Source organism: Panulirus ornatus, chromosome 57 (assembly GCF_036320965.1).
Source record: "Panulirus ornatus isolate Po-2019 chromosome 57, ASM3632096v1, whole genome shotgun sequence".
Taxonomy (NCBI): domain Eukaryota; kingdom Metazoa; phylum Arthropoda; class Malacostraca; order Decapoda; family Palinuridae; genus Panulirus; species Panulirus ornatus.
Genome location: NC_092280.1, coordinates 30,428,004 through 30,444,545, shown reverse-complemented (window position 1 = coordinate 30,444,545; position 16,542 = coordinate 30,428,004). Strand labels below are relative to the sequence as shown.

At 37.7% G+C, this 16,542-nt stretch overlaps 1 protein-coding gene across 5 annotated transcripts in view; it reads right to left on the bottom strand.

Annotated features, from left to right (window-relative positions):
• Positions 1-760: 760 nt before the first annotated feature.
• Positions 761-16,542, bottom strand: part of LOC139766398 (uncharacterized) — a 72,473-nt gene continuing 56,691 nt past the window's right edge. For 4 of the 5 annotated variants that reach the window (XM_071694990.1, XM_071694992.1, XM_071694995.1 and 1 more), the window contains exons 12-17: positions 13,069-13,159; positions 12,741-12,820; positions 11,626-11,893; positions 10,707-10,802; positions 3,019-3,060; positions 761-2,747 (exon numbers count right to left, since the gene is read on the bottom strand). In XM_071694990.1, coding sequence (XP_071551091.1) covers positions 1,292-2,747; positions 3,019-3,060; positions 10,707-10,802; positions 11,626-11,893; positions 12,741-12,820; positions 13,069-13,159 — 2,033 coding nt within the window. In that variant the 3' untranslated portion in view covers positions 761-1,291. The remainder of the gene's footprint in view (positions 2,748-3,018; positions 3,061-10,706; positions 10,803-11,625; positions 11,894-12,740; positions 12,821-13,068; positions 13,160-16,542) is intronic. The other variant, XM_071694994.1, reaches the window with a different exon arrangement.

Genomic DNA, 16,542 nt, shown 5'->3' with positions numbered 1-16,542 from the left:
AACATGACAAAAAATATATTCCAGGTGAATTAAAAAACGTATATCTGAATGCTTTATTAGCACTAGAGTTCCATAACAAGAAACATACGAGACTTCTTGAAAATACGTTTGTTTATAAACTAGTCAGGATATGTTAATCAATTCCTATAGATATCTAAGAATAGTGGTTCCAACAATGCTGTATGGTTGCGAGGCGTGGGCTATGGATAGAGATGTGCGCAGGAGGATGGATGTGCTGGAAATGAGATGTTTGAGGACAATGTGTGGTGTGAGGTGGTTTGATCGAGTAAGTAACGTAAGGGTAAGAGAGATGTGTGGAAATAAAAAGAGCGTGGTCGAGAGAGCAGAAGAGGGTGTTTTGAAATGGTTTGGGCACATGGAGAGAATGAGTGAGGAGAGATTGACCAAGAGGATATATGTGTCGGAGGTGGAGGGAACGAGGAGAAGAGGGAGACCAAATTGGAGGTGGAAAGATGGAGTGAAAAAGATTTTGTGTGATCGGGGCCTGAACATGCAGGAGGGTGAAAGGAGGGCAAGAAATAGAGTGAATTGGAGTCATGTGGTATACAGGGGTTGACGTGCTGTCAGTGGATTGAAGCAAGGCATGTGAAGCGTCTGGGGTAAACCATGGAAAGCTGTGTAGGTATGTATATTTGCGTGTGTGGACGTGTGTATGTACATGTGTATGGGGGGGGGGGGGGGTTGGGCCATTTCTTTCGTCTGTTTCCTTGCGCTACCTCGCAAACGCGGGAGACAGCGACAAAGTATAAAAAAAAAAAAAAAAAAAAAAAAAAATCTAAGAAAGCAAAATCCACTGAAGATTCCCGTATGTTTACACAAGTAATTTATGTCCAGGATCTATCTCAACATCTCCTTAGTTTCAATGATCAACACTTGCATGAATCCTTTTCACTGGTTAAATTTTCAAAAAGGGTAATTTCTTTTACAAAGATCAACCACAGTGGTTCTCAACTTCGTGTATCAACAAGTATCAATAATTATAAACAAAACAAAAATTCATAAGGAAAATACCAGTCTAAATTCTTGTAGGTCAAGAAGAAAAGCTGTAAATATAATTTTGGATGATAAAACAAGCAAAAATATTCGACATACCTCTGAATATCTTTAAGCACTTCTTGTGAAAAACTGAAATGTAGAACAAACCTACAATTTTATGAATTATATGAATTCATTCTGCAAAGGTAAACAAACCCTGTCTAAATTGTTTTATATCTTAAAGTTGTGTATGGTTAGATATCAAGCACATGTTTCTTTCACATTCCATGACATTCTAGTCAATAATAGGCTTAAGAAACTCTTTATTCCTTTCCTTCATTTCCTCCATTTTTTTTTGCTTTGCAGCTTCAACAAAACTTTCCATCTCTCTGAGGGAGTTTCCTATTTTGGGTTCACCATTTCTGCAACTTTCTTCTTTATCCCACCTTCCAAATCTAACATGGCTGTCTGGAGAAGCTTTTCTAAATGATTTGTCATCCTCCATACAAGTCTGACTTCTACTATGAGGAGAATCCCACCTACTTGGAGTTTTGGGACGAGATGACTCCCACCTACTTGGAGTTTTGGGACGAGATGACTCCCACCTACTTGGGGTTTTGGGATGAGATGAGTCCCATCTACTTGGGGTTTTGGGAAGAGATGACTCCCACCTACTTGGGGTTTTGGGATGAGATGACTCCCACCTACTTGGGGTTCTGGGATGAAGTGGCTTCCATCTACTTGGGGTTTTGGGACGAGGAGAATCCCACTTACTTGGCGTTTTAGGACGAGAAGAATCCCACCTACTTGGGGTTTTAGGACGAGAGGAATCCCACCTACTTGGGGTTCTAGGATGAGAAGAGTTCCATCTACTTGGGGTTTTCTGCCTTGAATATTCCCAATGACCAGGTGTTTTACTTTGTGAGGTCTCCCAGTGATGGGATTCCCACTTGTTTTCGAGGACAGTGGGATCAGAAGTCCCATACTTGATCTGGGCCTCAAGATTTTGTTTTGCAGCTTCAATCATCATTTCACGTTCATGTCTGTCAAGTGGCTTTGGAGATGTACTTCCTTTATATGAGCACCTTCTGTACCAGAATTCTTCTTTTCGTTCTTCCCTAAAATTTCCTCCTTTTTGCCATTTACACTGGCCTTGACCTTGGGAATGATGTTGGTACCGTGTGCGAGATTGTGATCTATCAAAAGAACTATTCCATCTCTGATTACTATTGTTGGCTTTCTCCCTGCTTCTTCCTCTTGAATAAGACTGAGTTCTTGATTTGGACCTTGACCTCGAATGGCCCCTAGAACGAGACCTTAAGTGACCCCTACAATCAGACCCTGAACGGATCCTAGAAACAGAATCTGAGTGGCCTTTAGAACTAGACTCTGAGTAGCCCCTAGGATGAGACTTTGAGTGGCCCCTAGAATGAGACCTTGAATGGTCCCCGAGTGTCTCTGAGCAGTCTCTGGAACCTAACATTGCATGACCCTTAGCAATGGTTTCAGAGCCATTTCTTGTGCTACTGCCAAAATCTTTGTTTGCATTCATAGGAGACTCTTCATTAAGACAACTTGAGGCTGGCTGATCAAGAATATCTTCTTCATCACTTTCTCTAAATGTGGGATGAACTTTTATACTGGAAGCAGAGTTACTTGCTACTTCATTCTTTGAAGGTAGACGAAAGCCTTGTTCATATTTCTTCAGCACATTCACCATCTCAGTTATGCAATCAGACTCCTCTAATATTCTGGAATAGAAAAAGTAATGAACACAGATCTTCTATAAAGATTCACTTATACAGAAGGTGTAAATATAGTCATCAATGGATTTTATAAAAAAAGTTATCCAGGAAACTATTTCGTCTCAGTTTATGTTTTCTATCCATGACATGCACAGTAACATATAAATAATGATTAGAAATAAAAATGTTTTACCAGTAATTTACCATTCCTTCTTACAAGACGTATGACCATAACTGATGATAAAGTGTCCAAAGATTCACACCACATCTAACTCACCCTTTACTCTCTGATGGGTCATTTTCTCCAGTTTTCTTCTCTCTGTAATGTACCATTTCATGTGATATTTATATATATATATATATATATATATATATATATATATATATATATATATATATACAAAAATACTGTATAAATATATATATATATATATATATATATATATATATATATATATATATATATATATATATATATATATATATATATATATATATATATATATATATATATATATATAATCAAATATAATACAGAGGAATAAGGGCAAGAATATTTTGATACAATCTATATTATTACATTCCTTGCAAATAAATATAATCTAATAAAAATCAATCTTTACAGAAGAGTACAGTGCAACTTCTATAATGTACTTTATTCATTTATCTGATCAGTTATATCAATATCTAAAAGATCTGGTTGCTTGAGATAATGCTCTTCACGCACCTTACCTGTTTTAAATTTAGTAATGTTCTGCAAGATAGAATTGTCTTATCTTCCTCCATACTTCCAACTTCACTGCCAGAATATGATGCAATAAAATCTTTTTCATACATTTGCTTTCACTCCCTCTCTCAGCTGTTATCCTAACCATGAAAACACTTTACAGAATAGTAAAATTAAAATCATTGCTTTATGGGACCTTTACATACTCTACTTCTATCTTGTTAAAGTTTTCTCATCCCTATAGTGCAACACTAGTCAATTTGAAGATACAACAGACTATGTTGTCTGAGACAGACTTAGTTTCATCAAAACTCAAACAAAGAAAAATAAGGACTGGTTTATAAGATTTAATCTCCTGAACATAGGAACAGACTTATAATAAACAGAAGTGAATTTTCAAGAACTTGTTTACCCATAAAATACATTCTGTCGGCTTATAACTTTGCTAACTTGTTGAATACTCCTACAAATGAATTTCTTAGTAGACACTTATATGCTGATATCATGCCATAAATCTAAAGGTTTTGCCAACAGATGCTCAACATCCTTTCAATGCATAAAATCAAATAACAGTATTTAATGTTTCCTGCTTGTAAACAATAAAAAAAGATGCTGTCCAACTCAGTTTCTGGGATTTCAGATCTCTGGGAGACATTGCACTGATATCAAGACCTTCCCCTATCCAAAGGTTCCTAGATCAACCCTTGCCAATCATCAGTGTTATGGCCTTCCCCTCCCTCAGGTTCCTACTTGAACCCTTCCCAGTCATTGATGTCAAGGTTTCACCCCACTCTGAAAACCCTACATAAACCATCGCCAATCCAAGACAAGAAAAGGACTTTCTTTCTTATTTCAATATAAGATATATATACTTTATGCACCTAAACTCCAAGTTTCACTAGAACATAGACTTCCTGTAACATTACTCTATTCATCTAAAGTGCAAACTTCAGTAAAAGATACTCTTCCTATGACATAACTCTATTCATCTAATTCATCTAAAGTGCAAACTTCAGTAAAAAGATACTCTTCCTATGACATAACTCTATTCATCTAATTCATCTAAAGTGCAAATTCCTATGACATAACTCTATTCATCTAATTCATCTAAAGGGCAAACTTCAGTAAAAGAAACTGTTCATATCACATTCCCATAAACTTGAAGGAGGTAAAGAACTTCCAGGAAACAGACATGATGGCCATAAAATACCTTCAGGAAACAGGACATTTCTCAGGGTTTAAGTACAACTGCCATGGGAAGTACACTGTTATAAGGAATGTTAATCATAATGATTCCAGTACAGCCAGCCACATAATACACCTGAGGCAAAATAATTTCTAAATTCTTTTGCCTATGATTCTGTTTTTCAGCTAAGTAATTCTCAGAAGTTTAAGGATTTTCAACCACAAAGATTTGTGAGAAGGTCTATGCCCCATGACTTAGATATTCTAATTCAAAGATCGGTTACATCTTGCCAATAACATGACCTAAAGCAGTGCTCTTTAATCAGTATACCCTTAAAGCTCCTAAGTACCATGCCATAAAGCAAAAAAAAATGTACAAAAGTGTTGTAGAATGGTTAAGGTTTTAATGCACACACCAAGGGATCTACTCTATTAAGTTTCCAAAAGATTCAGTCCCATGAGGAATGATAGAGATTCTTCCCGGGTAAACATCCATCAAGATGGTTCCTCAAGTGTATCAGCAGTACACCAGAAGTATGGGGACCTAAGACTATGAAGTCTGTCATTGCTTCCCCTCACCAATGACAAAAGGGTTATTGGATAACCTTGACTTACTCTAAGGTCACACAACATTTAGGATTTGGAGTCCTGAGGAAAACTGAAGCCCTCTGAAGCTGCTGGAAAGGAATACTCCAGTGAGGTATGAGAAGGATCCCCTCCAACATGGTTTCCATTTGGGTATCATCAATACACTAGTCAAGTAATGGGATCTAAGGCCTTGGAATGTCAAGTTCCTATATCACTGAATGGGTTACAAATTGATGAGTACATCACCAACAACTAAGGTTTCATATACTGAAAGCAATCAAATCCTTATTGAGGATATGTGACAATCCCATAACATATTGCAAGGACTTCCTCCAGATAGACACTCTTTAACTTGTCCCTCATAAATGATCAGCATACTAGTCTAGGCCTTGTGGTCTATCACTACCTTCCCTACCAATGACAAAGGGTAATATCCACATAGAATACCTTTAACTCTATTCATAACTTGTAAATCAGCTGAGGCATGTAACTTTTGGCCCCAAGGTCTGTCTTCATGTCCCCTATCAATGAAACTGGGTATGATGCTGATCTTGACAAATGACTTCTAAGCGACTAAGTGATAACAACAGTAATGGCAAAAGTACTAAGTGACTAAGTGATCACACCACTGATGGCAAAATAAACAACTAAATTAGAAAAGGGAACAGGAAGATAAATTTCTTGACTGGCTAAACGAGTGTCCACCCTATTACAATCCAGTTCCAAATCGACCTTGCCACAATGGAGACCATCTAAACCCAGGTCTGTAAAAAATACCTTCACCACGAAATGGTTATAAAACAAGACAAACAAATAATAAAACATATAGTCTTTTTAAAGGGAAGTCATGGTTTGGTCTTCCAATTTTCAAGAGGGCCAAAAGACAAACCCATGTCAGACCTCATTAAAAATGTGAAAAGGTTCATTAGTTCACTCTCTAAAACTAAGAATTCTTAAAAAAAAACATCAATTCTCACTGAACTACTCTGAAGTGGTTCCCTATGAATTAGTGGTACCACAGTGATCAGCCAGAACTGCTTCAGAATCACCTTTTCCTAATAAGGGGCTCCTTTAGGCAGTAATAGATGCTTAGCATTAAATGAACTCCTCTAGGACCTTGAAAAAACTCTCCTCCAAATCTTTAACTAAAAAAACTTGTATTAAAGATGATTTCTTTACAGGTCCTTACTTCCATTCCTTACTTTCTTCAAACCCTACTGACTAAAATTCTGTTAATCTGTACAAGCATAGATTTACTCCATTTCAAAGCCTTCTGGATCTCAAGAAGAGGAAAGCAATAATAAAAAGCCAAAAACTTACAAAAAGTTATAATCATTCTGCTTTTCTAAGAGCAGGTACAACTTTCATCCTGTTTCCTTTTCTTAACCACAAGCTTAGCATCAAAGCTTTTAAACAAAGGTCAGAAAACTGTACAAAAGTATGCAAATAAATGTGAATGAATGTGGCCTTTTTTGTCTTTTCCTGGTGCTACCTCAATGAAGGGGAGGGATGCTATTTCCTGCCACAAAGGAAATAGCATCCCTCCCTTCAGTGAGGTAGTGCCAGGAAAAGACAAAAAGGCCACATTCATTCACACTCAGTCTCTAGCTGTCATGTGTAATGCACCGAAACCAGAGCTCCTTTTCCATATCCAGGTCCACAGACCTTTCCATGGCTTACCCCAGACACTTCACATGCCCTGGTTCAATCCACTGACAGCATGTTGACCCTGGTATACCAAATCGTTCCAATTCACTCTATTCCTTGCACACCTTTCACCCTCCTGTATGTTCAGGCCCCGATCGCTCAAAATCTCTTTCACTCCATCCTTCCGCCTCCAATTTGGTCTCCTGCTTCTCCTTCTTCCCTCCACCTCTTACACATATATCCTCTTTGTCAACCTTTCCTCACTCATTCTCTCCATGTGTCCAAACCATTTCAACACACCCTCTTCTGCTCTCTCAACCACACTCTTTTTTATTACCACTTATCTATTACACTTTCATTACTTAGTCAAACCACCTCACACCACATATAGTCCTCAAACATTTCATTTCCAACACATCCACCCCCTCCACAACCATATAACATTGTTGGAACCACTATTCCTTCAAACATACCCATTTTTGCTCTCCGAGATAATGTTGTTGCCCTCCACACATTCTTCAACACTCCCAGAACCTTCCCTCCATTCCCCACCCTGTGACTCACTTCCACTTCCATGGTTCCATCCGCTGCTAAGTCCACTTCCAGATATCTAAAACATTTCACTTCCTCCAGTTTTTCTCCATTCAAACTTATTTCCCAATTGACTTGTCTCTCATTCCTACCGAACCAAATAACCTTGCTCTTATTCACATTTACTCTCAACTTTCTTCTTTCACACACTTCACCAAACTTAGTCACCAACTTCTGCAGTTTCTCACCTAAATCAGCCACCAGTGCTGTATCATCAGCTGACTTACTTCCCAAGCCCTCTCATCCAGAACAGACTGTATACTTGCCCCTCTCTCCAAAACTCTTGCATTCACCCCCCTAACAACCCCATCCATAAACAAATTAAACAACCATGGAGACATCACACACCCCTGCCACAAACCAATCACTTTCCTCTCTTCCTACTCATACATATTGCCTTACATCCTTGATAAAAACTTTTCACTCCTTCTAGCAGCTTACGCCTTACATCCTTGATAAAAACTTTTCACTGCTTCTAGCAGCTTACCTCCCACACCATATACTCTTAAAACCTTCCACAAAGCCTTTCTATCCACCCTATCATATGCATTCTCCAGATCCATAAATGCTACATACAAATCCATCTGTTTTTCAAGGTATTTCTCACATACATTCATGAAAGCAAACACCTGATCCACACATCCTCTACCACTTCTGAAACCACACTGCTCTTCCCCAATCTGATACTCTGTACATCCCTTTACCCTCTCAATCAATACCCTCCTATACAATTTCCCAGGAATACTCAACAAACATATGCCTCTGTAATTTGAACTCTCACCTTTAACCCCTTTGCCTTTGTACAAGGACACTATGCATGCATTCCACCAATCCTTAGCCATTTCACCATGATCCATACATAAATCGAAAGTCATTAACAACCAATCAACAACACAGTCACCACCTTTCTCAATAAATTCCACAGCAATACCATCCAAACCCTATGCCTGCCAGCTTTCATCTTCCACAAAGCTTTCACTACTTCTCTCTTAACCAAGCCAATTTCCCTGACCCCTCTCATTTCACACACCAGCCCGACCAAAACACCCTATATTTGCCACTCTATCATCAAACATATTCAACAAACCTTCAAAATACTCACTCCTTCTCACTTCATCACTACATGTTATTACTTCCCCACTTCCCCCTTCACAGATGTTCCCATTTGTTCTCTTGTCTTATGCATGTTATTTGCCTCCTTCAAAAGCATCTTTTTATTCTCCCTAAAGTTTAATGATACTCTCTCAACCCAACTCTCATTTACCCTCTTTTTCAACCCCTGCACCTTTCTCTTGACCTCCTGCCACTTTCTTTTGTACATCTCCCTGGGGATAGGGGATAAAGAATACTTCCCATGTATTCCCTGCATGTCATGGAAGGTGACTAAAAGGGGAGGAAGTGGAGGGCTGGAAATCCTCCCCTCCCATTTTTCACTTTTCAAAAAAAAGGAACAGAGAACGGGGACAAGCGAGGGTATTCCCTCTAAGGTTCAGTCCTCTGTTCTTAATGCTACCTTGCAAATACAGGAAATGGCGAATATGTATGAAAAAATTTTCACACATTCATCATTTACCACTTTAACGAGGTGGCATCAAGAACAGAGGACTGAGCCTTAATAAGAAAATCTGTACTTGGCCCCCTTCTCTGTTCTTCCTTTTGGAAAAGTGAAAACTGAAAGAGGGAATTTCCAGCCCCCTCCTCCCATCCCTTTTAGTCACCTTTCATGACACACAGGGAATACATATTCCCACATATTCAATGTATATATGTACTTCTCATCTCTGAGGATAAAGAAGAAAGAACACTTTCCACATATTCCCTGCATGTCGTAGAAAGCAACTAAACCAGGAGGGAGCGGGGGACTGGAAATCCTCCTCTCCTGTTTCCTTTTTCACTTTCCAAAAGAAGGAACAGAGAAGGAGGCCAAGTGAGGATATTCCCTCTAATGCTCTGTCCTCTGTTCTTAACACTACCTCACTAACATGGGAAATGGCGGATATGCATGAAAAAAATTTATAAATTTCTATTAATTATCATATTCACTATACTTGATCGCCGTTTCCCCTGTCAGTGAGGTAGTGCCAAGAAACAGATGAGGAATGACCCATCCACTCATATATACATATGTATACATAAACGCACATACATGTACACATACATATCGACATATATACATATACACAGACTTACACGTACAGGGTGTCCCAAAAAAATGTACTCACTTTTTGATACCCTAAAACTCAATTGATTTTTTTTCTTTTTTAAATCTGAAAAAAGAAAAAAATTCAATGAGTTATAGGGTGTCAAAAAGTGAGTACGAAAAAATGTACTCACTTTTTGACACTGTAACTTACTGAATTTTTTTCTTTTTTCAGATCTGAAATAAGAAAAAAATTCAGTGAGTTATAGGGTGTCAAAAAGTCAGTAATTTTTTTTTGGATACCCTGTATATACACATGTACATATTCATGCTTGCCTTCATCCATTCCTGGGGCCATCCCATCCAACAGGAAAACAGCATTGATACCCTGTGTCAGTGAGGTAGCGCCAAGAAAACAGACAAAAAAGGCTATATTCGTTCATACTCAGTCTCCTTATCCACATCTATGCCCCACAGATCCTTTAATAGTTTACCCCAAGCATTTCACATGCCCTGGTTCAATAAACCCTTGACTTAACGGACTAACTGGGGGGAAGGAGTGTCCGTTAATGTTGAAAGTCCGTGAAATCAAATGTAACCTCGCTGAAGAGTAGCTGAAGAAGAAAAGTTTTTAGAGAAAGAGAAAAGAGAAGCATTTGGGCAATACTTACAAGGGAGGAGTGCAAATGATTGGGAGATGTATAAGAGATAACAGCAGATCAAGAGGAAAGCGCAGGGGTTGAAAAAGAGGGCAAATGAGAGTTTGGGGTAAGAGTGTATCATTAAACTTCAGGGAGAATATACAGATGTTTTAGAAGTTGGAAAACAATTTTTAAAATCATTATCAATTAACATACCGGTAATATTATGATTTGTCCAGTACATTAAATAAAAAATCCATTATAATAGGGCATTACTTCAAGGGTTAACGGTATATATAAAATTTCTTCTTTCTTTCTTGTTTGCTTTTCCTTACATTTGCAAAGAAGCAAAGACATGAATAAAAAATTTTTTTGGGGGGGGAACTTTTGCACTGCAGACCTGGTTATAAGGACAATAATTCTACTATTTCTCTTCTAATACTTACTTTGCCTGAGGTTCCCTCTTGCTGGCTTCTACTTTCTTGTAATATGCTGATAATTTTTCATTTAAACTTTCCAGTTCTGGGATAGGGTCCTCTTCTCTGTAAAAATAAATTGATCCTTATGACTACTTTCTTTTATCTACAAAAGTATGAATGTATAACTACCAACAATTTGTTAGTAATCAATAGCAAAAAAAATAATAATAATAACACTTACCTTAAGACAGCAACAGGACTTTGCAAATAATAATTCTGGACATCAATTCATGGATACAATAATAATTACAAATACATCAAAAACACACATGGATGATGAAAATTTGTATGACTATCCTGGGTCTAAGAAAACTGTCTTTGGAACATTTTGCATGAACATTACCAACAATATATCTATCTTCTAATTGGTATATTTCTAATGGTGTCATATAAAAAAATCAGTGAACTCATTGGAACATAATTTTATTAGCATCTTGTTCTGCACTTAATGATTTCTGTTTGTCTTTGTTGACACAGCTTTGTTGCTACACATAAATAGCTTACAATGATGTCCAAATTTGTCTCTAACCTTATATATAAACAGAACCTTCTATCTACAATTTTTTTTTTTACACAACTGTTTTACTATGCAAAAATATGATGGCAACATGAATTTGCAAATTCAATCAAATGCCAGGGTAGAAGGCAATACTGTGTTTAAAGAATGTTGCATTCTACATGACCATCCATTCCTTATTATGGTTCAGGTTAGGCTGATGATCTTCCATACTCTGGCTAGAAGCTCAATTCCATATTCAAATGCTGAAATGGATCAATCAATTAAAAGAGAAAAGTTTCAGGGCTTTTTCACAGTGTAATTATTACGACTAATTTCAAGGAAAATGAAAAATCATATCATAAAAAAACTTGAAATATGTGAACTTACATTTTTGTTGATGTCTTGTGTATTAACTTCTCATCAGTTTTGGCTCTTTTCTGTGATCTATCCACCTTACTAACTTTTTTGTCTTTCTTCTCATTTTTCTCATATTTTTTTCTCTTTTTGTATTTCTTTCTGCCACTGTGATCTGAGCTCTCACTACTACTAGAACTGCTGCTGGTGCTACTGCTACTTCTGCTGGTACTGCTGTAACTGCTGCTGCTTCTACTTCTACTGCTTGATTTTTTGCTTCTGCTTCTTCTCTTGTGGGAATCTAAGAGATCATTTTGGAAAATTGGAGCAATGTCAAGAAAATATTAACACATTTCTATATGAGGACTATCTACAAAATCTAATGTTTGCATATCAAATATAACAGCAATGATAAGTAATGCCATCTTCATTTTCTATCAGGTTAAAGAAGACTAGCAAAGAAATCTACAAAATACAGTTCTATGAAGCAAGAAGGATTAATTATTGCCAAAATCGGCAGTGATAATATTTGTAGCACTACCACAGTTTGATTTAATTTTTCCATAGGCCTATTGAAAGAAAAATATAGATATCTATATAAAATCATCAGTATACCTTCTTGAAATCACCCACAGTCATACATCTCTCTCTCTCTCTCTCTCTCTCTCTCTCTCTCTCTCTCTCTCTCTCTCTCTCTCTTTCTCTCTCTCTCTCCGCAACATAACTACTCAGGATGTTTCCATCTAAACTGGGCTTCTTACAGTATCCACTTAGCTTTTTCTGTAACTTAATGCACACTTTTCTTTCCACCAGTTCATACAACTCCAAAAATTCCCTCATTTGTTATCTGCCTTCCCAGTGTTGCACCTCAGCATGTCCTTCATCCCAAACCATTTTCTCATTTTGCGTCATACCACCAACTCATTCAACTACTCAAAGCAGCTTCACACTTATTGGACAAGATTACTCCCACTCTCTAACCATATCTCACCTACAAGAAAAAACAAAACTACTCATAAAAGCCTTCATGGCAACTTTAAACTTAAAACACTTTTTCTGCCACATCACAGACCTTCAGTAATTGAGCATGAACTTGACAATTAATGTAAAACCAAATAACAAGCAAGATGTAATACATCCTTTATTACCTCTGTTGTGCTTCCTTCGCTTCCTGGATTCCCTTTCTCTTGTATGACTCTTTTTACCTCGGTCCTTCTTGTGACTGGGCCTAAGCAGTAGTGGATTAGGACAATCAAGAAATCCAAAATATCATGGGTTAATGGAAACTTAAAAATCATAACCTTAGATGTGTCCACATGATATATCAAAACATATACAAGATGAAAAAAAATTATCCCACACTAATGATGAGGAATTCCCATCCACTGATATGTTTAATCAAATGTGGGTTTAGTGTCTGAGTTTAATAAAAGGAAAATACCAAATTATATAACCTTATAACTGGATAGACATTACCTGAATCCTTCTAAGTCCTTCAAGAACTTATAAACACGAGCTTTGTACTCCTCATCTTCACGACTTGTATAACTTGAGTTTGTCACAATTCCTGAAATTATCACAAAAACTTTCTTTACCTAAGATCATCTTGAATTTACCAATTACATCATCTATAATCATTATCTCAATTCCTAGATACAAATACATATTGGTACATACAAGCATGCAACATTTGCAGGGGTCAATTTTACACCAATAAAGTCGCCAACCTTGAAGACTAGCAATGATATAAATTTGACTTTAGAATAATATCAAAACCATTTACATTACATTCTTCTGATTGTGAATTAATGAAGTACTTCACCTTGGTTACCCAGGATAGAACAACAATAAAAGAAATGGACTAATACTCTTTCTCACCGATGGTCCTTTCCTATCCTCACTTTCTTCCTTGATATCAAATGCCTTTGCATGCTAATCACAAGACTAGTTAATCAAGTATTACCACAAGAGAGAAAGAATATCAACTGCACATATAAAAGTCTGCCTTTCACTCTCCTCTTTCTCTACCAATCTATCCAACTCAGTCATGGGGTACATACAGCTTCTCAGATCATTAAACACATCCTCATTTCATGTCCAATGTGTTAAAATGGAACATGAACTTCCAAATTTATATAAGTGCTTCTTTCTTTATCACTTTGTCTTGTAAGCTGATCTTGTAAGTGTGACCAACACCTCCATTTACATCATCTCTATACAAACATATTTCCATTATATCTGATTCCGTTATTCTTCTGGCACAGTCTGAAACATCCCAACCTGTAATCAATTCTCACACTGCATCCATCAATCTCTCTCCTGGTCTATCTCTCCTCTTTGTATCTTGTAAATTTATTATAATGTATCTTCATGACCAATTTACCACTCAATCCAGTATTCCCCCTGCAACCACTTCCTCCACATTTTGCCCATTCAAACATACTCTCAAGCCATCCTGTCTCATCTCCCTGCCATGTCTCATCACCATAATTTCATTCAAAATTTACTCTCAACTTCCTCCTATAACACACTTTCCCAAATATATCACAAAGATTCTGGATTTTCTATACAAAGTCTGACACCAGAACTGTCACCAACACAGCAGCTGATTTGCACCTTTCATGCCTCCTAACCCACAGTATGTAACAGACAGGGCCCCTTAATCTAAGACACTGATAATCAACTTCCTCACCAGCCCTTCCATAAACAGATTAACCCTCTTCACCGCATATAATGCGTTCCCATTTATCCTACTTATTCACCACATCTTCCACAAGCCTTTCATTCAACCCTATCAAACACTTTTCTAGATTAATTAATGCCACACTTTTTCTTTCTCCAATTATTTTTCATACAAACTCTTCAAAACAAACACCTGATCCACACACCTTCTAACCATATTTTTTCTGATATTTGTTAACCATCTCCCACAATAATGAGGTAGCAACAGGAACAGATAAAGGATAACCTCATTTGTTTACATCCATTCTCCAGCTGTAATGTAAAATGTATCAACACCAGAACCACTTATCCACAACTAAGCCAAACAAGCCTTTCCATGGTTTTTCCTGACCACTACACATGCCTTGCTTCAGCCAACTTACAGCAAATCATCACCAATAACCCATATCATTCAAATTCGCTCTGACCAATACATGCCTCTCACCCACCCAACCTTCTAATTCCTTCTCTGGCTACCATCACCCTTGATCTCTCCATTTCTGACGTACATATTCTACGTCAGTCTTTCTTTACTCATCCTCTCCACATGACCAAACCATTTCAACACATCCTGTTCACCACTCTTAATCATACTAAGCTTATTAATACAATTTTCTCTTATAATGTCATACCTGACATGATCAACACTCCTTACACCAAATATTGTCCTCTGGCATTTAATTTCCAACAATTCCATCATCTTCTGTTCTTTTGAATTTATGGCCCACCACTCTAAATCCATATAGCACTGCTGAACAGTATGGCATTAAACATACCCATCTTTGCCCGTACAGACACTGACCTCACTTTCCACACACTCCTCATTGCACCCAAAACCTAAGCACCTAACCCAATCATCATATGGTTCACTTCAGTTCCCACAGTTCCAACTCCTACCATATCCATTCCCAGGCATCTAAAACACCCAACTTCCTCCAGGTTCTCTCCACTCCTACTCAAACCAACTTATCATTCCCTCCTCCTAAACTTACTATTATTCACATTAACTCTCAACTTCCTCCTCCTTTCACACACTTTCCCCATACCAGTTTCATCAACTTCTCACTCAAGTCAGCCACCACACAAGTGTCATCCACAAACAGCAACTCATTCTTCTCCCAGGCACCTCCATCTCTAAAAGACTGTACTCTAAAAGGTTCAAGATAGTCCCAAATGGAAATATGTCTGACAAAGACATGCTTTCAGTGTTCCACAAGAAACGGTATTAGCTTCAATACACTTAGCAATCATGATATACCACACAGATAATGAGCTTTGCTAATGACATAAGAGCAAGTAAGCAGAGGGAAATGAAGAGAACTAAAAAAGATGAAGGGTGATTTGGACACAATAGTACATACAAATGGATGGGAGAGAATCTACTGGAATTCCCCAGGAAAGCTACGGAAAAATGTACAGCATTTCAGTGCCTACATACAAATAATAATAATAATTTCATTATATGGCGGGGTGGCGACAGGAATGAATAAGGGCAGACAGTATGAATTATGTACATGTGTATACATGCATATGTCTGTGCGTGTATACATATGTATACGTTGAGATGTATAGGTATGTATAGGTGCGTGTGTGGACATGTATGTATATACATGTGTATGTGGGTGGGTTGGGCCATTCTTTCGTCTGTTTCCTTGCGCTACCTCGCTAATGCAGGAGACAGCGACAAAGTATAATAATAAAAAAAAAAATAATAATAATTGTGAGAGAGCACATGAGGGTGTACTGAAATGGTTTGGTCACAAGGACAGAATGAGTGAGGAAAGATTGACAAAGAGGATGTATATGTCAGAGGTGGAGAGAACAAGAAGTGGGAAACCAAACTTGAGGTGGAAAGATGGAGTTAAAAAGATTTTGAGTGACTGGGGCCTGAACGTACAGGAAGGTGAAAGGCGTGCAAGGAATAGAGTGAATTGGAACGATGTGGTATACTGGGGTCAAGGTGCTGTCAATGGATTGAACCAGGGCGTGTAAAGCGTCTGGGGTAAACCATGGAAAGTTTTGTGGAGCCTAAATGTGGAAAGGGAGCTGTGGTTTTGGTGTATTACACATGACAGCTAAAGACTGGGTGTAAACGAATGTGGCCTTTATTGTCTTTTCCTAGAGCTACCTCGCGCATGCGTGGGGGGAAGGGGGGGGTGCCATTTCATGTGTGGCGGGGTGGCAATGGGAATGGATGAATGTAGCAAGTATAAATATGTACATGTCTCT